Source organism: Pelecanus crispus, chromosome 1 (assembly GCF_030463565.1).
Source record: "Pelecanus crispus isolate bPelCri1 chromosome 1, bPelCri1.pri, whole genome shotgun sequence".
Classification (NCBI taxonomy): domain Eukaryota; kingdom Metazoa; phylum Chordata; class Aves; order Pelecaniformes; family Pelecanidae; genus Pelecanus; species Pelecanus crispus.
The window spans coordinates 7,997,884-8,021,150 of NC_134643.1; the positions used below are offsets into that span (position 1 = coordinate 7,997,884).

The following is a 23,267-nucleotide window of genomic DNA, read 5'->3' on the forward strand; positions in this document are numbered from 1 at the left end:
TAGGAATTATACTAAACAGCTGCTGATTTTAAAGAAACAAAAAAGTCTTGTAATCACTATACAAAATATAAAATGTATTAAACACTACCATCCACAGAACAGAGGTTTATTTTAGTTTGATTATATTTAAAAATTATTTGTGTAGTTATTTATATAGTGAATTGTAAATGACTATTATACAGTAACCTCCTTTTGGTCTGCAAAACCTTTGTTGCACTATAGCACATCCAATCACATTGCAAAAAAGAATTATTTTTTCCTTACTATCAATAAAGAAAACAATCATTGATAATACAGTAAATATTGTCAGGTCTACAAATTATGAAATTAAGAATGACTCCTTCGACTCTGAAGCGCCTTCCATGCAAAGTCAGCACTTGCTCGTTTAAACAGAGTGCACTACCAAGCAATGTCCAGGGTCATAGATGCTCTTGGTAAGACTAAACCTTACAAAAAAAAATTTAAAAAAAAAACCAAAAACCAAAAGATTGAATGTAATCATGCAACCCTCTTACTACTGGGTATTCCCACTGTGTCGCTTATCAATTTATTGCCTTTCTGGAATATCACTGAAGGCATCAAAATTAGACTTATGATAAATATACATATAATGAAAGGACACAAACTGCTATTCGACACTACTACTGGTAATGTCTGTGCTACGTGAAAGCACCTTTAAAAAGAGCCTATGCGGCAAGAGATAAGTGTCTAAAGATTCAAAATGAATCAACAGTATTGGATAACAATATAATTCTCAACTCAGAAGCTGCCTCAAGATTAGGTGCATCTTCAGTTAATGTAACAGGAAAAAAAGGCAATGGATTTTATTTTATTAATTGTATCCACTCAAACTGACCTAAGGCCACCAGATGTGCAGACACAACAAGTTTTCTTTTCTTTTTACAGTTCTTTAAATTGTAGGATGATAAAGGAATAGATCTATTTAAAAACAAACAGCTATTTCATCTATATTAAGAGGTGGCACCGGGCGTCGGGTTCACATTCTGAGTGGCCACCTGTGGTGCGACTTCAATGATTCGTGGTTTGTCTATAATTCTGGCCGTGCGGTTGCCCTTCTCTACAATGCCGATAATCCATGCTTGGTGACCTTCGCCGTATTTTGGAGACTTGATCTCGGCACAGAAACGTGCTGCCTGTTCTCTTGGTAAACAGATGAGGAGGCCTCCTGCAAAGAAAAAAAAGCAAAGCATTAAAACATCTGATTGCAAAGCATTTCAGCCTTGATCTGCCAAATCCCTATTTAGACAAGCACTTGGTGACTTCAGTGGATTCTGTTGAACTCCAAGAGAAGACATGGTGGAAGTCTGAGCTCTTGTTTTACAGCAAGAAGTTTGTGCCCGAATTCAGTGTTTAGTGGGTATGTAAATGAAGCCAAATACAGACAAAAGACGTTGGCAAAAGGACGTCATACGGATGCCAACAAATGACATACTGAGACAAAACCAGCACTGTAAACTTCCAACAGAGGACTGCAAAGTGCCTCTAACACAGCAGCATTTTGGATAAAGGTCATATTAAGATACCTATAACCACATATTGGTAGCAGCTGATTCTGCAAGTAATCCCATTGCCTGAAATGAAATAATTCATCAAAGCAGGGACTGTTACCAGAGAATGCAAGAGGCAGAAAAGTAAACATAGGCTTGATTCAGTGCTCCCTGTGACAGTCCTTTTGACCCCTTTGATAGGGAATTTTCTAACCTTTTTTGGCCTTTCCCATAAGATTATTTTCCTCAGAGACAACTGAAAAATACTTTATTTACTAATTAATGCTTTTCAGAAGCAGCACAGTAACTAGTTAGCAAGTTTGTCATTCAGTTATTAAACCTAAGAACACTCCCATTATAAGAATCCCAAAGCACTGAAAAAGGTGGCTTGGCAAGAGAATTACTAGAAAGAGTTTCATTGTCAGCTCTGGCACAAATTTCCAGGGGGCTCTGACCAAGCCATTAAATGTTTTGGTGCTACCCTTTATTACTGGAGTATTCAGCTTTTCTATATCCCTTACCTGGTTTACATTTATGCTACATTGCAAAGGTGTGAAGCACTGCAACACAGAGCAGCAAACTCATCTGCAGATGGGTAATTAAACCTCACTGTGCTGCATGCTGTTTGTGCAGCTCATGTCTCTGCACTGTGCTGTACCCTGACACACAGCAGCCTCTTGTAAGGGATGTTAAAATATCATCTCCCATTGGAAAATGTTTGGAGAACACAGGCAAGAGAGTATATTCACACAAATAGGAACTTGGACACGTGCTGAGGCTTGCTTACTCTTTAAGAGTTATTTGACCCGAGGTCTTCTCATCCGGGCAAAGGGCATCAGCCAGCAGCACAAGTCAAGCCTGGGGGCGAAGGGCCACCTGCTGAGCCCACCACCCTGGGCTCGGTGCCACCTCCTCCTCCGCAGCCCTTGGACAGCTTCTTAGCACCTGGGGCACCTTTATGTTTGCTTTTTCCAAGCAAACAGTCCTCTCGGCAGTGACTAAAACCACTTTTCATTTAAAGGCTGTGAGGAAGAAGCAGCTACTGAACAAGAGGAATTATTTACAAGGATACATGGAAGTGTGAAAGTTATTTTTTAGGTTCTAGATGAAGCAAATGAGTGTGCCATCCAGAAAAACACCTACCTCTCTCAGACGTTTCAGAACATAACATCAAGGTACTTCCATCAAAAACAACAACAACAAACCCCAGAAACTTGAAAGACAGTGTTTAAGCTACTCCAGATGTAACAGACAAATCAACTGCAAAGGAATTATGTGCCATTCCCATGGCAGGCTCTAAATCAACCTGAAGAGAAACTTATGTCATGGTGCAAGCGAGTCAGGGAAGAGGTTTGCAAGTGGTAGCGCAGAGAGCGTGCTAACTAGCCAGAGGGGAGTAGAAGCACGGTGAAAAAAGGAAGGAAGAAACAGCACACAAATAGTCTTCACTCAATTATCTTTCCTCCACACACTCTCTTTCTGCAATTTTGTATCGCTTGTACACGTACCCTGTTAACATTCTTCAGCAAGATCAGAAAAATGTACAAAACCCCGGTTTCCAATAAAAATCACTTCCCACCTGCTAGCGGCATCCCACAGTTTGATCAATAACCTTTAACAGAGGCTACAGGCTACTATTGATCAGTAGTAGGATTCCTGTCTGCAGGGATTATAATAATTTCTCTGGTAGACTGACCAATCTCTTTGGGTAAGTCCTTAAGGTTTTCCACCGTGTATTCTAGCCTAGTCTATGTTACTGGCATTCCCAGCTGCTCTGGTTTTTGACCCATGGACAACTACAAGAAGTCTTCACCTGTACAAGGTCACAGCCACCAAGAGTTTCAGTTGCTGCGATGTGCCTGTGGCAAATGAAGCAGCAGTGCCACTCTGCACCGAAGCAAGCAGCATGTCATGGGGTACCAAGTTTCTGAGGTCTGCGTCAGCCACCACTGAAGACAAAGCAAACGAACTGCAGACTGAATGAAGAAATGGCTGTGGCGGTTTGAGAGCTCGCTGCACGCTTCTTTCGGGGTTTGAAAGGATGTAGATACTTGGTGTCTGTCCTGGCTTACCTTTTTAAAAATGTAAGGGTTTTTTTTGGTAAGAGGTTTTGAACATTGCTAGTTTTAACAATTGTACTGCAAGCAGGGAAGCGGACACAGAAAACTTCAGAAGCAAAAGCCTTGCAATGAAGAGCAGATACAAACAGTTCATGAATCGAAAACAAGTGTCCTTGCTCCTGCTAATGGCTTTCTTCCACAATGACTAACAAATGGATGAGATGCTTCTTGTCAGGTACTAACACAGCCCTTCTTTTCTACCCATCTGCCTATTTCCACAAAATTTGCAGAAACACCATGTTGAGCTAACTACTACACTAAATAAAACTGGCTGACACCAGTCAACTTTCAAAAGTTATTAGAAGAGGACTGGCAAAAATACACACATGCGTGAATATCCCGCACAGAGTAACTGTGTAACTTATTTCTGCAAACAGAACTAAGGTTTTTGAAACTAACTGCCTGACTGCAACTTTAACCGTTACCAGAGAGTTACCTAAAAGAGAGCACAAAATCATGTAAAAGTACAATTTTAAGAAAATACACCATAAGCAAGAGTGCCTGGAAGATGGAACAGATGAAATAACAGATCTTTCCAATGCTGACTTTTGTCAACAGGTGCCCAGCAAATGCGCACTGGAAAAAACCCAACAGTCTTAAACCCTATTCGAATAGTTTTCCAGTAAATCTCTCATTGCCTGCTCACTCTGCTGAAAAACATCTGTTCACAAATGAAGAAGCCACAGAGCATTTCTGGAAGTTTAAGAGAACAGAGAAAGAACGTATCTATATTACAGCGTGAACAGCCCTGAGCAGCCCCCCAAAAGGCATCCTCACAAGCGGATATAGAGGCGCAGCAAGCCACATGCTTGCCTTCATATACATCAACCCCGGGACAGGAAGTACGCAAACACCATGGGTCTGAATGCTAACAAGCCATCCCAGCACACCATGCCCAAGCTAATACACGCTGCTGCAACGTGTCAGGCTATCTAGTGCAAGCCTAAAGCCTGTGGGACTGCAGTTATATAGCTTTCAGACCATATTGTGTCCACGTGGCTACGGATCTCTAATATTTGGCAGACACTGTCCTGCAACAAATCCCTATAGCCACTTCTAATGCGAGAAATGCAGCACTGTGATGAAATCAAATATACATGTTTTGAGGCACCCAAAGTTCACAAATAACCAGATATGTCTTGCTGGTTTTTCCATCATCATGTACGTTGAAACATAAGCTGCTCAGCGTTTCAAAAGACACTTCTTGCTCTCAGTCCCAAAAGAGATTCTGAAGTTGACTGTTTTCTGCTTCCAAGTACTCTCACAGCAGTGCGTACATCAGCACCGTTTTACATTCCTTCAGTGAGAAAACAGAACTGGATATCCCCAGGGTGCAGGACGGGCAGCTCTGAAGACTCAAGCACTCAGTTTGCAGCTAAACCATTCCCACGCCAACTGCTATACAAACCTCTGCCACAGCCACTCACCTTGAAAGAGCAGCCTGCAGTTCCAGCTCCGTGTCCACGCTATTTTTTGGCCTCTTTGCAACTGATACCAGATGCTACTAGCACTCTGCTTATGCGGACTCCTGGGTAGTAAGAATCTGTCTGGTACCAACCTTATTGACACAGCTTGCCAAACTGCCACCAGATATTTCTGGTCTCTGCTGACTGACGCTGGATTTGAACTCCTGAAAGGGTTCACGTCCCATATCCTATTACACATCATCTGAGCCATACAGTCTCTGTAGGACAGAGTGTCTGTTTAAACACAGATGGCTAAGGAACAATTCAGCAGATCATGGTTAAGTTGTGTATTCACTCGGGGAAAAGTTTATGGCTCTCACTGTGATGCTTCTTTCCAGATCTTCAGACTGTTTTGCTTCAAGGGGCCCCCTCTGTTGTGAACTGCAGAGAACTTGGATAATACTTTTGGAGAGCAGGAAGAGGGTGGAGAAATGAGATAAGAGAAAAGACAGATTTGTTGCTACATCTTCTCCATTTCCCAAAGAGAAAGAAAAGTCAGATTAGAGAAGAAAAACAAGATGGAACAGGATGGAAGACTCAAGGGGAAAATAAAGTATAGAGACTTCCAGCAGAAGACAGGGATCATGCTAGTCAGCAAAGTGGCCTACACTTAATAATAAGGCAACTTTCAAACATCAGAAGTTCTTATCACCTGTTGACTGTTTAAATACTTATCTGATACGAACTTGGTGTCCATAGCCTGATCCTCAGTACTTGTCTGTTGTAGTCACTGTCACTGCAAGTGGCAGCTTTATTAAATAGAGAACTCAAGTAATGAATGGGTCACAGACCAAACTTTTTTTTTTTTTTTTTTTTGCTGCTAGTCACAGTCTCTTAAAGTCAGATTTCATATACCTAAGGGAGAAAATCTATATTCTTGTATTCTGTACGCTGTGGACAGAGAAGGCCTCACTCGTTGAGGCTCGCCCATTCAATGCCAACTTTCACACATACTCACAATGAGAAACAAAACACCACTCATTTGACTGGCAAACCTACTGCAGGTGGCTTTACCTTTTGAGAAACCTGTGTCAGCTGTGATGGGATTTTCAGGTATTCACTGGAGTTAACAGCTAAGAGAAAAATAGGTTTTAAAAGAATTCAGAATCATCACTAACTTCTAACTGCAAGATGTTCTAGATACAGCAAGGGCTTTTATAGTAGTGTTTCATATGGAAGCAGAAGGCATTCAGAACAGGATGGTCATTTGGAAGTTAGGCTGAAGAAGTTAAAATTAACAGTTGTGTTGCTAATGCTCATTAACTTGGCTACACACCAAACCAACTGTGATTTTGAATGCAAAGCACATGATTTGTACATTTGAAATGTTATTGAATTCTAACATGGAGGTGTAGGGAAGGAAGAGGGTGGCACAACTGTCACCTACCTGAAGTCTCTGGACAAGTCCCGTGCATGAGGCCAAACATATTGCCACAAGCCTTACTGACAGCAGCCATCTTAGCAAGAACAGGAAGGTTATGAATAACAAAGGACACCTCATTTCGCTGCTGCTTGGCAAGGTTTTGTGCATGCCCCAGGATTCCAAATCCTGTGATGTCTGTAGCTGCATGTGCATTGAAAGTGTGCATGAGTCCAGCAGCTGCAAGAGAGGCAGGGGGGAAACAAAACACACAAATCAGAAAAAAATTATCAGGAAAAGCAATGCTTCAACAACACTGTGCAGAGTTTGAATGCAACTGCATACCTTTAATTTGAATCAGGTTGGGTTAATGTTTAATTAAAAAAAATGCTTGAAGGAACTGGAATTCACCAATACTGCATGTAACACTTAAAAAATTCAACTTGTATTTAAGGTATTAAATCATGCTGAAAATCCAGCACTGAAGTTATATTTATCAGCACGCTCTATTAGACATGTGCTACTAATTTATATTAGCAATCTAAGAAACAGGGGTTTGCATCAGACTCAAACTTCCCAAAATTGAGGGCCAGAAAGGTTCTGAGCTCAGCTCTGCCTCATTAAGGGCAAGGACCAGACTCTACTGGGTCAGTTTTCTCACATCTCCTTCCCTGCCACTCCGTAAAACTATCACATCAGAACTTCAGTCCTGGACACTTTTAAACTTTTTAACTTTAAGAGCTTAAGAACAAAGCCTGCAGGTTGTGGGGGAAGGGCACCAGCCTCCCCACCTAGGCATTCATGAAATTCTTGGGCATTTGCAACTACCAGAGCCCTGGGTGGGAGAAGGGCACCCCTGCATGCAGGACAATAGCTCCAGTTAAGAATATTTAAGTGTTGTTAAAGGTGCCTGACAAGAGCGAGTGGAGAAAAACAAAACCAAGAATGCTTTGCCCTTCTTTGGTGCTTCCCAATACATGAGCAGGACCCGAGTTCTTTTCCATAAGACAATCCTGGTCATTTATTTTTCCTGGAAGACTTTGTGAAGGAATGAAAAACCAGCGGGATGACATAACAAATACCAAATGAAAACTGAATAAATGGGAGAAGAGATATTTAACTATCCCCGTTCCTTCAACTGAGAAGTAAGGAAACACTTCATTCAATTCTCTGCTCCTCCAGAGATACTTTGAATGAAGAAGGGAAATTCTGGATTAAAATTTCTAGGGTAAAAACAGAACCTTCCCCCTACCAAAGTTAAAATTAAAAAAACCCCAAACAAACCCAAAAAACCCCACCGCAAAAACAGGGAAAAAACCTAAAACCGAACAGAAAACGTGTTACATATTCCACACTTTGGGAAGCACATAACATGACAAAATTAAAAAATAAAAATTTAAATTGAAGCGTACAAAAATAAACAAGTTTTCATTTTTAATTCTATTTCTAAGTTTTTTAACCTTATTACAGTCAGGCCCTCACAAGTTCTCTAGGCACAGAAGATAAGGAACAAATCCAATATATTTCCCTTTAAAACATCCTCTAACTCACTGGGATGTTACTCGCAGCACTCACATGAGTCATAATCATCTCCAGCAGCATTTGTGTTTTTCCTGTATAATTAAAAGGGGGTGTTTGATTTCAATTTGCTTGCTTCCAATTTGCTTGCTTCACAAACACTGAGCAGCACAAAGATGGGGCAGAAGGAAGGGATAAAGCAGCTGTGTCACATTTCCCCATGGCAGTGAAATGAAATTAAGTATGGAACTGGAAAAACCCACAACCTCCCCTCTGCCCCCCCAACACATGCATCACTTCTTACCTGTTCTGTTCAGTCGTGCCATATTCATCATTGCTTCCTGGTATGCTAGTTCTACATCTTCTTGCGTTACCACTAGTTTGATTTTATTCCACTTTTCTGGCTAATGGATGAAATAAAGATGATTCTTTTAGATTTTCAACTGTGTATTTTAAAGCACACCCTTACTAAAAAAAGTCCTTCCTCTGAAATGTACTACTTTTTTTTTTTTTTAAACTCAGTTAAAGAGGGGCAAAAGGTTCAACAGTCAGAGGTGTATGCCCTACTCGGCTGTACCTAAGTGAAGTTCATTTAAAAGATCTATTAGGCACTAAGCACCTCAAGTCTTGCTTTCAGCAGCAGAATGGAATGGAACAACCTACCCTAGGGCAAAGAACTCCTTCAAGGCAATTCTCTGGCTTGAACTCCACAGCCAAATGAACTGAACTTTATTGCTGGATGTTGAGATTTGTAATCTCTGGCTTCTTGGGTTTTTAAGAGAAAGCTCTTGATTTCACATCTGGACACTTTCATCAAGAGGGGCCACTGATACCCACAAGTCCAGGTCTGAGGAATGTATGCTATGGCAGGATGTAATCACTCTAGTGAGTTAGGATGAAGGAATTTTCATAAGCTTCCTTTACAGTTTAATACCAGCATCTCCCTCCACCCATTCTCCAGTGTCTTGTATGGACTCACGCCTCCACCACACACTAAGCAATGCTTTTCATCCCAGAAGGCTCTCAGCACAATTTAGGAAATGGTACCTTTATAGAGGGCAATTGTTTCATTCAAAGCTGAAGTTATTCCAGATCCAGAATGAAACAAAGCAACCACTTAGCTGTGAAGAGCAACACTACAAACTGGTTTAATTTTCTTCATTTTTTGCAATGGAAATAAAATTACAGAGAACTGAAAGTAAATAAAGATAGGATTTTTGACGCCACAATGTCTACACTGCCATTCCTCAGAATAAATGCATAGAACAAACATCTTACTAAACCAAAGATGCAAAAACTACTAAGAATTGGTATATGATGCTGCACTGGGGAAGGATCTTGTCAAAGAGGCTCTTATCCTTAACAAATGAGCGCTGACTTCGAGGGGTGCAAGAGAGAATCCAGAAGTGGCAAGAGGGGAAAAGAGACTGGTCAGCCAAAACAAATTATTTGTTGAAGAGCAAGGAAGTATAGTAGTAAGATCAGAGCTTCTAAAATTAGGTTGAACTGGGTCTGACCAAGTAAGTTAGAGAAAGAGCAAGTAAAAAAACATAAATGAGGCTATTAGAGCGGGGACAGAACAGTGATTACTCTTACGGCGGGTATGACTGAAAAACCTGAGCAGTCATTCTGCCTTAGTTTTCAAAAACATGGTTCCGAGCCGATCATGGGATGGAAATCAGTCAGATGATGGGAATGGAAGTAACAAATGAGGTGGAAGCAGAACTCAAGGCTGAGGCTAGAAGAGACACTAGGATACAAAATAGATGCAAATTCCTCTCCACTATAGCAGACACTGAGCTTAGTAGGGAGGAAACAAAGGCAGAAAACTTCAAAAAAATCCCCAAACAACTTTTAAAAGCAAGCTTAGATTTCCAAATGGGAAGGGTCTGTAGACAACAAGGGCTAGAAAACCCTTTCTGAAGAGGCACATCACAGCAACCCATTTCATGCTTTTCAGCTGAAAGAGGAAAAGGCAAAGGGATGCCAGTTCCCAGCTGTGGGCCAGCCTAATCAGTCCGCATCACCAGCCTGGCAGCCAAAGCCACAGCAAACAGCTTCATCGCCCCCAGCGCATCCCTGACCTGATCTCGGGGCCCAGCTCCCTGCAGACTCGTCCTCTGCACCCTACGGCAGCTGCTGCCAGCAACACAGCTGGGGCTTGGCTGCAACAATGCTGGCAGCAACCAGGCAAGGAGGACAAATTTTGCCTCCATTTGGATCTTCCTTTCAGTTGTCACCAGGAACTCATTCACTACTGCTCTGTTTAAATACCTCAGCTTTTAGGTTGGTGGTCTGGGGTTTTTTTGTTGTTTATGGTGTGTGCCCCCCCCCAATTTGTTTTGCAGCCATGTATTTCTACAGTCCAACTTTCCTTCCTTGCCTATGCATAAACTTGCTGTACCTATGTACTTTCTCCCACATACTTTTCAATACAAAGACAAATTCCCTACCGAAATTTGATTTACGGGTGGATTTGTGATAGGTAATTCTAGTTTCACTTTCTCTACTCTTTCACAAAACAAAGCTGAAGAAAAGGCAGCACAGCTACTCAGAAATTTTTGTACCACAATCAAAGATATATGCTGTTTACACGTAATAAGAGGATTGGTTTCCTTGCTGTCCTCATTTTTCAGACCAGAAAGTGTTTCTGGTTGACAGTCGAGGAAATTAGAAGTACTTGAAATATGTGGAAATTCAGAATATCCTTAATTTGCAAGTCTGTTTGTCAGTACAATAATAGATAGTTAAGAAGTAAGATTATGGCCAGAAAACATACTATAAAATTGGTGTCTTGCTGTTTCACTTCATTTTCATATCAAGATTATCTGAGGCCCTGATCCTTATATCTGACTGGAAAACGCAGGATTCTGCAGGTCAGAATTGCTAGGCCAGGCCCTATGAAGAAGGAGAAAAATATTTTTTTCTTGTTGCTCACGCTTCAGACTCCAATGAAGGTTTAAGCTGGCGCTCTCCCACTTTTGCTAACACAGGCTTTGTAATTAGACTTCATCTGACAATGTAGTGGCCAACAGCCAAGACAAAGTAGATTCCAGCTCACTCCTCTGCCAGTCTATTGGCTCAGTAGTCCCAAAAGTAGAAAAGATGCATCTTTTTAAAGTGTAAACTGAGCAGTTATAATTCTGAAGACACGTACTGGGAGCCAGACAACATAAACAGATGCCAATTTTGCAGTCACTTTTCAGTTCAGTAGTTACATTTTTGCCTGAAGTAGCAGATGGAAGCACGTCTACATACATAATGCTGCTAGAAATATTCTTATTGAATGCACAGGGTAATACATGTGAAACGTAGATATATTTCCATGTACACAAGCAGAAAGCCCATGAACACAGACAGCAATCTTGGCCTAATTGCCATCACTGGCTTTTGCCAATTACTTTGGCAGGTGGAGTAGGGCATAATTTTACCCAGGGTGCTAGTCTGTTGTTCTGTTAGCTAACAATTCTGTTTATTACAGCAATGCCTGAGAACTAAGAATTAGAGGCAATTAAGATGGGCTCACTACGCACTAAACAGTAAACAGATTCAATTCTGAAAGAGTTTTACACGTAAGCAGGTAAGGCTGACACACCAAGGAGGAAGGAGGAGAGAGAGGTGGTAGATCATTCCCAACTGAGCCCTCAGTGTACTTATTACACTGCTGAACTGTGTCATTTGGAGGTTTTGAGGGAATGAGGAAGGTCACCTTTAACTCACCCCCCTCTTCCCTATTTCTTTTTTTGCAGCATACTCACAATATCCAGCCACTGGTGGACAGCTACAGCCACTTGTGTTCCCAAGGGTTTAGTTAATACAAGCACGTCTCCTGGCACTGCATTGTCTGGCCTGAAAACAAAGAATTCACATATTAATTACATAGTGAGATTCACACATGTTATTAGGAATAAGTGCTGATAATTACAGTTTCACAGACCCATGTTTCTTGTCACACAGTTAAAAAACGGACTAATTGCAGAATTGCCCTTTGGGATTCATTGCCATGGGATATTATTGAGCAAAAAGCTGCAAACTTGTTTAAAAGTGTTAATCCTTCTTTCTTGGAATATAACAACGCTTGCAGTCAGACACACACAAAATTACATCTTTTCTTTCAATTTACCAGACACGTAAGATAGGATAGGGAAAAAAAATTGACCTTTTGTTACTTCAGGGCATAAGACAACCATCACTAGGATCACAAACAAATTAATTTGTATAGTGTAACATGCCACAGCGGGACACTCAAAATCAGCCACCATTAAATGGACAGAATGCGGTAAACATAGCAATCCTGTAGTTCTCTACAGCCATTAATAGGATAATTGGGAGATGGTTTAAAATGTATGTATAAATATGACAGAAATTTATGTCCCAAAACAGTCTTCAATACCTTTAAAGGTTAGAAGCATAACTCTCCTGTCAAAAGGAGAATAGGATTAAAAGATACTGGGGGGTGGGGAGAAGTAAAAGGACATCCTGTTTAAAAAAGCAAGTATGTACAAAAGAGATGTGGCATCTGTTGAGCGCTAAGGACAAATGCAAGCAGGAGAAGGTTATTGCTTTATTCATCAGGAGACAGATTACAAGATCACAACACGGTATTTAAAGGATTTTTTACTGTATCCCTTCAGACCAGTGCCTTTGATTGTTTAGCGATTTAACTTACATTATAAATTCATTAGGCTGACAGACTGTCGTGGCCACTCCTCCTAAAACAATCCAGGGATTTAACACTGTTTGGCCACCAGTAACAGATGTTCCTGCCTCTTCTGCTGCATCTTTGAAACCCTGGATAATTAGAGGCATCACTTTGTCTCTTTCCTAGAGATCAAAACAGAAGTCAGAGTTCCATACACAGCAGTGCTAGTCATTTCAAGACTGGTCCAGGGCTTTTAATCACTGAAGCCAAATGCCCTCATGGCAAATAGTTCGCGACAGAAAAGCCAGCCTTAGGAAGAAGTTAGCCTCCTGAAAATTGCATGTTATCCCATAGAGCTATGGTTTTACAACTCTTTGTAAAAGAGGTGAAGAGACATTCTTACGCCGAAGAAACACTCTTCAAAAGGTCATATAAAAGTAAAGAAATCAGAGTTCTGGAAACAGAACAACTATCCTGCTGTTGTAATCGGGTACAGCCACAGCAGTGCAGTGCAATAAGGCAAAGTTAAATCAAGCTGCATTTGGCCTCCACTAACCTGCAAAGTTTCAACTTACTTCCGAGAATTAATATCCCTTTTTTGCTAGAGCAAAACCAAATATACATGCTGGTCACTTCCACAGGGGAAGTGCTTCTGAGAGATGTTACAAAGCTGGCAATAAGCAAACCAGAAGTACCTATCCAGATTGATACATGAATTGGTAACCAAATGCTGCCTTGGAGCAACATCGTCCTGAACTGACAGAAGCAGGGACCCCATTATGGTGGGGATGAAGGTATTAGCAACAGAAGATTACAATGCCACAGAAAACTGAACTTTTAGCAAGTGACCTCAGAATGTCTGAGGCAAGACCCATACTATGAACTGAGACATTCAATAAAACCATCTCTTCTCTAAAAGGGTTCAGACTTTGGGGAGAAAATACACTAAAGGTAAATACATTCTAAGCATGCTTAGCTGTTTAGGTCTTCCTTCAAAAGCAAATACCAAAATCTTACCCTATCTGTCATTTTATTGCTGATTCCAAGGAGCATCAACATGTTGTCGCATTCTGTGACCCCCATGGCATAAAGGTCACTTAGGACATTGGCACACGCTATCCGTCCCTGAAAAAGACAGACAAAAAAATCTGCAGGACTGTTTGTGAATGTTCAGACAAACACCTGCCGTGAGCAAAACTTCCAGCATGAGTTCGCACTCTGAGACAGATGCTCCTTCTACGGCTCCTGCATTAAGAAACCCAGCCAAAGATGTGGTATGATCCATTTCATGCAATGTGTCCATCTAGAAGTGCAGATATCCATTCCCTTTATAGTAAGGAGAGAATTCATCCCAGCTGTCTTGGTCAACATGCTCTCTCACTGACTACATAGAAATCACACACCGAGTTTAGACTGGATGCCTAATTTTAGAGGCTGAAGTTAAACTCAACAAAGTCTAGCTCTGATAACAAGTTCAGTTTACTTAATCTGATATGTTCCTAATTACTTTATTCCAGCACAAAACTGTACACACTGATGAAGATGACCATTGTATGTAATTCACAATTGCTAGGAAGCTAATTCCAAAAGCATATATTGCCGTACCTCTTCTGCATCAGAATATGTAGGAGACAGGGACCTTGATGAGAAAGCTGTTTGTTCCTCTGCACTACCCTGGAGGCCATGTCTACACTCCTAAGTTTTCAGGAGAGTACTCTTCTTCCCGGAGGATACAGTTGTGCTGCCAGGACACAGCCATGCTGGGGTGCTTCTTCTGTCAGGAAATCAGTAAGAAGCTGTCTGCAGAAGACAGCACGTGCCAGGGATTAAGGAGCTCAGGGCTCCCAGAAGCTGGCCCTGTCACTGCTTAGGAGCACACACAGCTACCGAGAGATGTCTGTCCCCCACCACTTGTAGGGTGAGGGAGACGTGCCTACTCTATCACTTGTTCAAATGACAAGATAAGGCTGAGTTTTGCTACAGCGCATGCACTTTAATTGACTTTTGTGCATGTGAACATCTCCACTAACAAAAATTTTTCCAAGAGACCCAGTCTTCTGTTGAAGATTCCTCTAACAAGTCTTGAAGCTGACAGGACTGAGAAGGGATCACTTGGGTCACATGAGCTTAGCTACTCTAGTTTCGCTAGATCAATGGATCTGAGTGAGGGTTTGTTGGGATGTGGAGCCAGCACAGATGAGACATTGAGTTTCCCGATGAAGATGCAGAACTTTGATATAGGATGTGCCCTAAGGGATGGCAAAATAATTTTAAAATACAGGACAAGTTCTGTTGTGTTACTCTGGAATACTCCATGCATTTTATTAAATTTGGTTTAGGTTTACAGCTGCACAACTGTAACCAACATCTGTTTTTATGATTGTAAATCTGTGCTTTTCATAAAGTTCAGAGGCAACACCACCATGACAAAAACAACAATATGCTTATTTGACACAATTTGGACTACAGGAAGACGCTTTAGCTGGAAGACAAATGGGGGGGGCGAAGACAGAAGGAATCTAAACACATTTCCCCATCTCTAAAACCTTACCGTCTAATCACACATCCAGGATCTTTGCAAAAATTAGTATTTTCAGGCAGTTACCTTACTTGCTGATGATATAACACCTCCAAATCACAATTAAATATAATCCAGTTTTTCATAAATTCAAGAGCTTCCAGTGGCATCAGGGGAATCCCTTATATTTAGAACTGGAATATGTTTTAATCATTTAGATGTTAAACTATTAAGAGACGAGTGAGCTGTGTATGGCATGGTTTGATGGATACTGGCTGTTAAATTTCTAGATGTTTAGGAACACTAAAGCCTGCCATTTTCCTTTTCTGGAAGGGGACTATCAAACCATTCTCCACTATCTTCAGTATTTACCAAGCAAACTGTTGGTTTATGCCCTCTTAGGAATGACAGATAAGTTTTTAAAACCACACTGACAACAGCTCTCTATTCTAGTAGTCTAGAGGTCAGTCTAACACCGCTTTTGCCAACTGGCAAAACCACTACGGAAACAAATTCATGGAGTGCAAGTCTCAAGTCTGAAGCAGCAAAGGGAATGATACATGGCTCGTCAACAGAGATAAACACGACAGGATTCACAAACAGGGGTCTACCTAGCTGGGTCCCACATGCTACCCAACTTTCTTAGTCTCCCTGAAACGCAATCCACATGCAATACTAAAAACTATTTATAAGGGCAAGAATGGAGTATCAGACCCCCATCCCCAGTACTGAGTGAAGGTTCTTCTTAAAAGGGCACAAAAAAGGTCCCTGGAAGGGAGGGGGAAGGAAGTCCACTCTCAAGCCAGTTTCCAGCTCCTATATTCAAAAAGGTGTCTCCGCAGCACCACAACAGAGACCAGTACCAGTCCTATCACCGGTAGCTTGGTACCTACGATAGGTACCTACAATGTGAAACCTATCTTCAATAGCTTGTAACTTCTCCAATATCAAACCATTTAAGTTGAAAAGCCCTATGCTGGATACAGATTTTACATCCTAGGGATACTTCAGACAACACGGATTGAGTGTTTTCAAGAACAAAGCCAAAGAGGAGGGAAAAGAAGGAAGAGGGTTTTTGCATATAACTGCAGAACTTTGTTTTAAAATAGGCAGTGAAAGAGTGAGAGAAAGCTGTTTTCTGAAGCAAAGATCAGTTCAGCTGAGTCCACATGCAGTTTTGCCTTCCTCAGCTGTTTTCTAATCCCTTCTGTGACAGCATCAGCTTGGAGTCCATTTGCACTTTTGGCTTTCCCTCCTTGCTTCCTCTCGCCCCAACTAGGAAGAGACATCAGATAAGGAGCTGCAGGTAGACACTGTGCACAGAGAAACAAAGAGACTCTAAATCGGGGAACATCCAGCCAACAACAGGCTAGAATTGACTAGGTAAGGAGATAAAGCAAAAGAGCAAGAAGCAAAGCGTGTACTGCGTGTAAGTGATAACGAGAACAGAGACTAGTAACAGGCATGGGTCAGGGGGAGTCTAGACTAAAAACAGGGAAAAAACAGCCGGAGAAACAGGGCAGCAGCAGTCTGTCTTGAACAGAGGAGTCAAGAGCACACTCCTTTATACAGCCTGGACACAAAATTCCTAAGACTCACCATTCCTCTGCTCTTAACGACTGTCCATAAACCCTGTGGCAAATTGCATTTGACTGTCCTCCAACTGATGTTGGTCCACACAGGAAAATGGCAATCTATACTGCCCCCAGGTACTCCAGTCCCAGAGAGAGATGCGAATAGAGGATCCAGCAGCTCCAACCCTGCTGGATCTTCACTGCAGGTATCGTCAAGAAGGCTTGTGACAGAGTCCCTATTCTCAGTTAGCTTTTAATATAAAATATACATCTGTAAACAAATTAGGAGGTGGCAAGCCACCACATTAAAATGAATGTTGACAAGAATGGAAAGTGAAGGACTTGGGAGTTAGAGAACACCAAAGTTACAGCTGCTGGTGCATGTGGATCACAGTATAGACTGTAACTATGATGCAACCACTAGAGCTGGACTATGGCCAAATTTACATTCCACTGCTACCACACTGGCCTAAACCTCATCTGGGCACAGGCTCATCTATCCACTCCTGCAGCATCTCAAACCCTTTGTATCTCCTCCTTCACCACAGGCTTCTCACACTGTCCCTCACAAGTTTTTGTTACAAGGTGAGAAAAGAGAGTTCCTCAGCTGACGAAGTTGAACACAGCCATCCAACAACATAGGGGGTTTTTTGTTGGGTTTTTTTTTTTTTTTTTCAATCCCGGTCCCTGACAAGTTCCCACATGATGTTAAAGCAGGCCACTTGAATCAAACTGAAATCAAACTTGAATCAGAGGCCAGCCTGAGATCTTGGCTGCTCAGTTTGCAGAAAGAGAGCTCTTCTGGAACAGAAATCAAAGAAGCCAGGCTTGCATATGTGCACACCACCTGGTCAAGCATGCTAAGAAAGAATGAGTCGGTCCCAATCTCAAACTGCATGTCCAAAACCTACCTGACAGGTCTCACAGAACTAACAATGAACCAAAACCAGCTAATAAAGCATGCAATCATACAAACAGCAGTAAAAGCATGCCTTAAAGCAAAAGGAGTCACATTTAAATCACAGGAAACATGAATTCTAGCATTTTTTAATATTCATTTAATGAACACCTCCTGTAGAATTCCTTACAGCTTTACTAAGTCCTTTTTTAAAGTTCATTTTTTTTCCCTGTGACCTTCTGTTCAAGTCAACACTGATCACCACCACACATAACATCACAAAGGAATCTGAGATGGACTAAATGAAATACAGACACAAGAAGGAACTGAAGTCAAAGCGCACGCAACTTCCAACAAGTCATTTCAACTTACCCATCTGCAAGCAAAGGTAGTACAACAGGAAAACTGGTGTTGACAAAGCACTCTGAAGTTGCCAGGTGCTATTGCCAACTACTGTCATTTAGGCATTTCCAGTTCTAACATGTTACCTGGTTATTTCAGAACCTCAAAAAAGGCCAATTACAATGTGGTTCTGCTCGTTAAGTGGAGTTTACTGTCTGCTACTTCACAACAGCTACTCTTCCCCCCTTTTAGGCTTTTCAAGCCAAATCCCACAGAACAACAGATGGAGGGAAATTTGAATTAAAGGTGGCAGTTCTCCCAACTTTCACCTACAGAAAGCAGCACTGCAGCATTCCTCGCTGACATGGAAAAGATTACAGGATGAAACTATGCCTTTCCATCTTTGCATGTATTTAGGAAAGATGCTGAATGCAGTTAATCAAACTATTAGCACTGCACATCTAGAAGAAACGGTCAAAATTGCCATCAGACTGGTAAGTGAGAAGTACAAATCAAATCAGCAATATAGCTAACAATTAAATTGAGCCAACTTACCATCATATAAGGATCATCCACAATAGGATAAATATAATCTGTCGTCTGGACCAACGACAAACCTCCGTGTCTTAATGGAATAACGCAAGTGTCCATCCCAATTCCTGCAAAGACCAAAATCCATCAGTGAAGTAACTTTGCCTTCAATTATCTGTTGCTTTTAACAAGAGAACTTATAAAACACGTCTGTGAAACACAACTCGCAATACTGCCTAAACAGACATGGCAAATTCCTTCCTTAGAGAAAGCACATAGCACAAATAAGAGGAAAACCAAGCAAAGAATGAGAACTCCTGACTGGAACAGAACAGAAGTGTAAATGGCTGAAAGTAAGAACTAAACTACAATGTTCTACATTTTTTTTCAGCATAATAGTGCATTAAGAACATCTGTGCTTGTATGTATGTACATTTAAAGTTAAGAGGAACTACGTAAATTGATACTGTTGAAAGCAAATAGGTTTTCCTGTCACTCCAATCTTAACAAAAACATAGTGACAGTTTTAAAAGGACATAGCTTCTCATAAAGGGCATTTCCTCACTTCAGGAGGAACACAAAGAATGGCCCAAGTCACCGCCTGGGCCCTTGGTGAAAGATGAGCACTTGGAGCTTCTGCAACTGTGTTAACCTTGCCTTACTTCTGTGAGGCTGAAAGGTGGCAAGACAATCTGCTAGACAGGGAAACTCCTTTGAGAAAAACCACAACACCAAGCGCAGCCTTTTCCCTGACGGTGAATATTTCAAAGTAAGCGATATTCAAACCTCCGGGCATTTGCTGCGATGCAAGAGCCTGCACAGAAGCAGCAGGTGACAAATCACAACATACTAGCTGAGCCACGCTCCCTGTCAATATCGTCGTGCCTTGTGGCAACGGCACGTAGCTTAGCTCCCTCCTGGGCTGGCAGCAAGCTGCCTAGAATTATTTTGCATACCTCCACAGGGCAAGAGTCTTCAAACAACCCATTTTCAGGGAGCAGATGCCACACAGCAACTTTTCCCCATGTATTAACAAAACACACTACCTAGCAAGTGCTACAAGCCAGTATTTGGCAGTGTCTGTACAGGGATGGAGCAAGCTGCTGTCATCTGAGGTCCTACTGAGGACAGAGAGCAGAAGGTCTGCCAGGCAGCAGGTATACCGGTGGAAAGGATCTTGCCCCTCCTGCCTACGGAGGCAGATTGTGCCTCGGAAGAGAAGGGATACTGACAGAAGCTCATGAGCAGTAATTTAGGGTTGCTCATCCTCCACAGGAGCTACCAAGCTACTATGCATGATATCCAGTGTCTCCAGGGAAGTGCATATAAGCAGTTACAAAGAAGTGGCTCATGTATAGGAGCTGCTTTGCCCTCAGTTCACCTATTCATGCCATAATGCTACAAGACTGATTTCACTTGTGTGGTTTTCCACAGCTTCATCGAAAGTACTGCTTGGCAGACAAGCCAAGGAGCCGTGACAGTCCTTCTGAGGCTATGTTTCTGTTTCACCAAAAAAGGACTAAGTAAGCGAATCTGTTTAGAGAGGTGACTGAAAACAGTGATTTCAATGTCCATAACAGCTCTGAGAATGAATATCAAACTTGCAGTTTCTTACTCACATATTTAAGATTGCTCTGGGTAACACCACTTGCAGAACTAAAAAGGAGTGAGGGTGAGCCTGCTATTGGCAATTTCCCTCTCGACTGCATCTCAAAAGCATGGTGCATACGCACAGGTTGTAAAGTTACCTGTCTATCTCTTTCAAGCACAAGGTATCAGAGGCAAACAACGGCAAACTTATCTGAGGACGTATTTGTTAAAGGGATACTCGCCACAAAACCATTATTTTTAAAAGACCTGAACTCTCCACCTTCCATTACTAACAGATTTCCTGTTATATAATATCACACCTACATATTGATGGCACTAGTTTACTTTTTTTTACCTTTTCATATAGCTGGAGAAGAAAAATCTATTAGCAGTTCCCTCACTGTTTGGGGCCTGTAAGTTTATAAGAGGAAAAAGAAAAACCCAACAGCTAGATAATTAAATCTAAGACAAGCCATTACTAATTTTAGAAATTTGCCAAATTGAAATGCTGTTGTGAATAACTTATTTAATTTAGAAAAACACACATATAAATAGCAATTTGGGGATAAAAGAAGCTGGAAGGGTCCTTCATTAGGGAATATTAAATTATAGTGCCACCCCAGCTCCACACACAATTGCTGCTTAGATACTTCATACAAAGATCGCCATTGTTTAAGCAAGAACATGGGCTCTTTACTAATCTCTCTCTGAATTCAATCCCTACCAGAATAATGGGTTGCAACCTGTTAGCCTGCTAATAGACAATTAGCAATGTTAAAGTAATTTTAAATAAGGTTACTGGACACTAAATTGATAATTAAATAACTTCAGAATAAATACTACAGTGATATTCCTAAGTTGAGGAAAAAAAAAAAATCATTCTGTGCTGCAAAGTAGAGACTGAATACGCAGGGCTGAGTAAATAGACAAACAGAATTAGAAGTGTCATTAAACACATTATGTACATTCATTTATCTATATCAATATTACGTAGAGTAGCTGGTATCAAAATACCTACGTTCGCCCTGTTCCCCATGTAGGTGGCTTGTGCAGGCTGTTTTCCCTTATTGCTTGCATCATTGTGCAAATACCAAAGAGAAAGTGAAGCTGGCAAGAACACAGAGGTCTTGGAAAGACAGCCTTTCCCAGGCAGCTTCTACAGGTGAGCAAAAAAGTTAGAGTGGGGAACAATGAAAGGATTGAAAGGAAAAATGACAACTGTGAAACAATCTGCTCCCAGCCTCAGCTGAAGCGAGAAAGTTTTCCCTTGCTCACGTTCTCTGACCCAGGAACAGAGGGGGGCGGAGGGAGTGGGGAACTTCACCCGTGAGTCATCTAATTGCATAAAATTCATTGCATCCATTGCATAAATTTCCAAAGGCAATGTATTAAGATAAAAGTCCAGAAATTAACTGATACTACGTCAGTTTGCAGAGCATCTACTGGGGAAATGGAGGAGGACAGTAACTCCTAGGCACGTGCCTATCACGATAGACATTCCTGACCGTTTTTCCTTTGTAGTTGAGCGCACTGCAGGATGTTAAATAATTAAAATAATATTCTTGTATCCTAGATGCCAACAAATGACAACACGAAATTCATTCTTCAGATTTCTGGATGCTGTGCATGCATTATACAACATACAATTTTCAAACTGATTAAACAAACCGCAAATGAGCTCGCGTCACTAAGCAGACCAAACGGAAGGATCACATGTGTCTAGAGGAGCAACTACTTACCCAACCTGGGCATAACTGCCCCCAGGAACTGTTCATCTTCCTGAAAATGGTTTTCTTGTAGAGATTCGAGCAGCTTCTGTAAGACATCCTGAGGCACTTTGCAGCCTGTGCCTTTCAGTTCAGTGAATTGGGTCAGGCGGAAGCTCTCATCCAGTTCGTAACTTTCTGGGTTAAACGACTCCCGAACAGACATGGTTCTCTCACCCAGACTGCTGGCCTTTCCCACCCCCAAGCAACGGTATCAGTTTCTCTGCTGATCAGTCTAATTTAAAAAAAAAAAAAAAAAAAAAAAAAAAAAATTTGGGAACATTAGAAAATCCTAGGACCTGCAACACAACAGGTTTTCCACATAGAGCAAGTTAAAAAGAAGCAGCACTCAGCATCATCCTTTACTTGTTAAGACAGGTGGGCACATCTCACACGACCTATTTCTCCAAGACTACAAAGGAATGACTCCTCTTCCTAACTTCCAACATTTAAAACTATAACTATGCCAGGCGAATCAGAGAATGAAATTTCTTTTCCAGATATGCTGCATAAGGTTTTCATTAAAAAAAGAATCTAACACGCTTACCGACCTCATTTAACACAGAGGTAATGAAAGAAATAATAGTTCCCAGAGCACTGAGGCCGATTTCCAAAGGGCAACCTGGGCCCTGATCCTGCAACACACTCAGCAGAGACATCTGTTTGTACTCAGCTCAGTGCAGGGTCATAATTTTAGCCATTAACATATTAATCTCAAAAATAAGATGCTTTTCAAATAATGGCTCCGCTTCAGTTCTGATGTAAGAAGCCGAAACTCCATAATACACCTGTTCTCCTTGGGGGAAAACACAAGCCCGGTGTTCTGTTAGTACAGGTAACAGAAGAACAAAGAGGCTGTATTTAAGCAGACTGGTTTACCTACAAACATGCCAGTTTACCTTTTAGTACGTTCGCAGACATAAAAACGTTGAAAAGTTTCTTGTCTCTTGAGCCCTTTTTTAGTCAACTAACGATACTGAGAATACAGAGAATTGCCCATTAAAATGGTAATGTAAAAAGACACTGATGCAACTCATTTAATAAAATTCTTAACAATGCACATCTAATTTTAGAACGTTTTTCCACTCTGACTCACATACACCACACTCCAAAACTAATAAGAGGCCTAACCGAGACACTGACTTCTAAATAGGAACGGCTGTGATAAAATGCAATTCATCTTTCTCAGAGGAGAATTTTTCAGGAATTACTAAAAACCACCTGTCTGCGGTAGTTTCTTAGAAAGCAAGGATCCTGCCTAACAACAAGAAGAACCGAGTTCAGCATCGCTGACAAAATCCGATACCGATGGTCACGCCGTGATGAGGTTAAGCCGAAAAGCAAAAAAATGAATGCAAGTGACTGGTATTTGCTAAGTTCGACAGCACTCAATGTCAGAAAGATGTGAATCTACAGACCGTGCAAATGATTTCC

At 41.4% G+C, this 23,267-nt stretch overlaps 1 protein-coding gene across 2 annotated transcripts; it reads right to left on the bottom strand.

Moving 5' to 3' along the window:
* Nucleotides 1–952: 952 nt before the first annotated feature.
* Nucleotides 953–21,999, bottom strand: SEPHS1 (selenophosphate synthetase 1). 2 transcript variants are annotated; one of them, XM_009490060.2, is made up of 8 exons: nt 21,807–21,999; nt 18,502–18,605; nt 13,632–13,739; nt 12,642–12,796; nt 11,731–11,821; nt 8,277–8,376; nt 6,482–6,694; nt 953–1,186 (listed from the first exon to the last, which is right to left on the bottom strand). In XM_009490060.2, the coding sequence occupies exons 1-8, from the start codon at nt 21,997–21,999 to the stop codon at nt 972–974; spliced, it is 1,179 nt and encodes a 392-aa protein (XP_009488335.1). In that variant the 3' UTR covers nt 953–971. The 2 variants fall into 2 exon arrangements, with proteins under 2 accessions (XP_009488335.1, XP_009488337.1); XM_009490062.2 differs by lacking the exon at nt 6,482–6,694.
* Nucleotides 22,000–23,267: the final 1,268 nt, after the last annotated feature.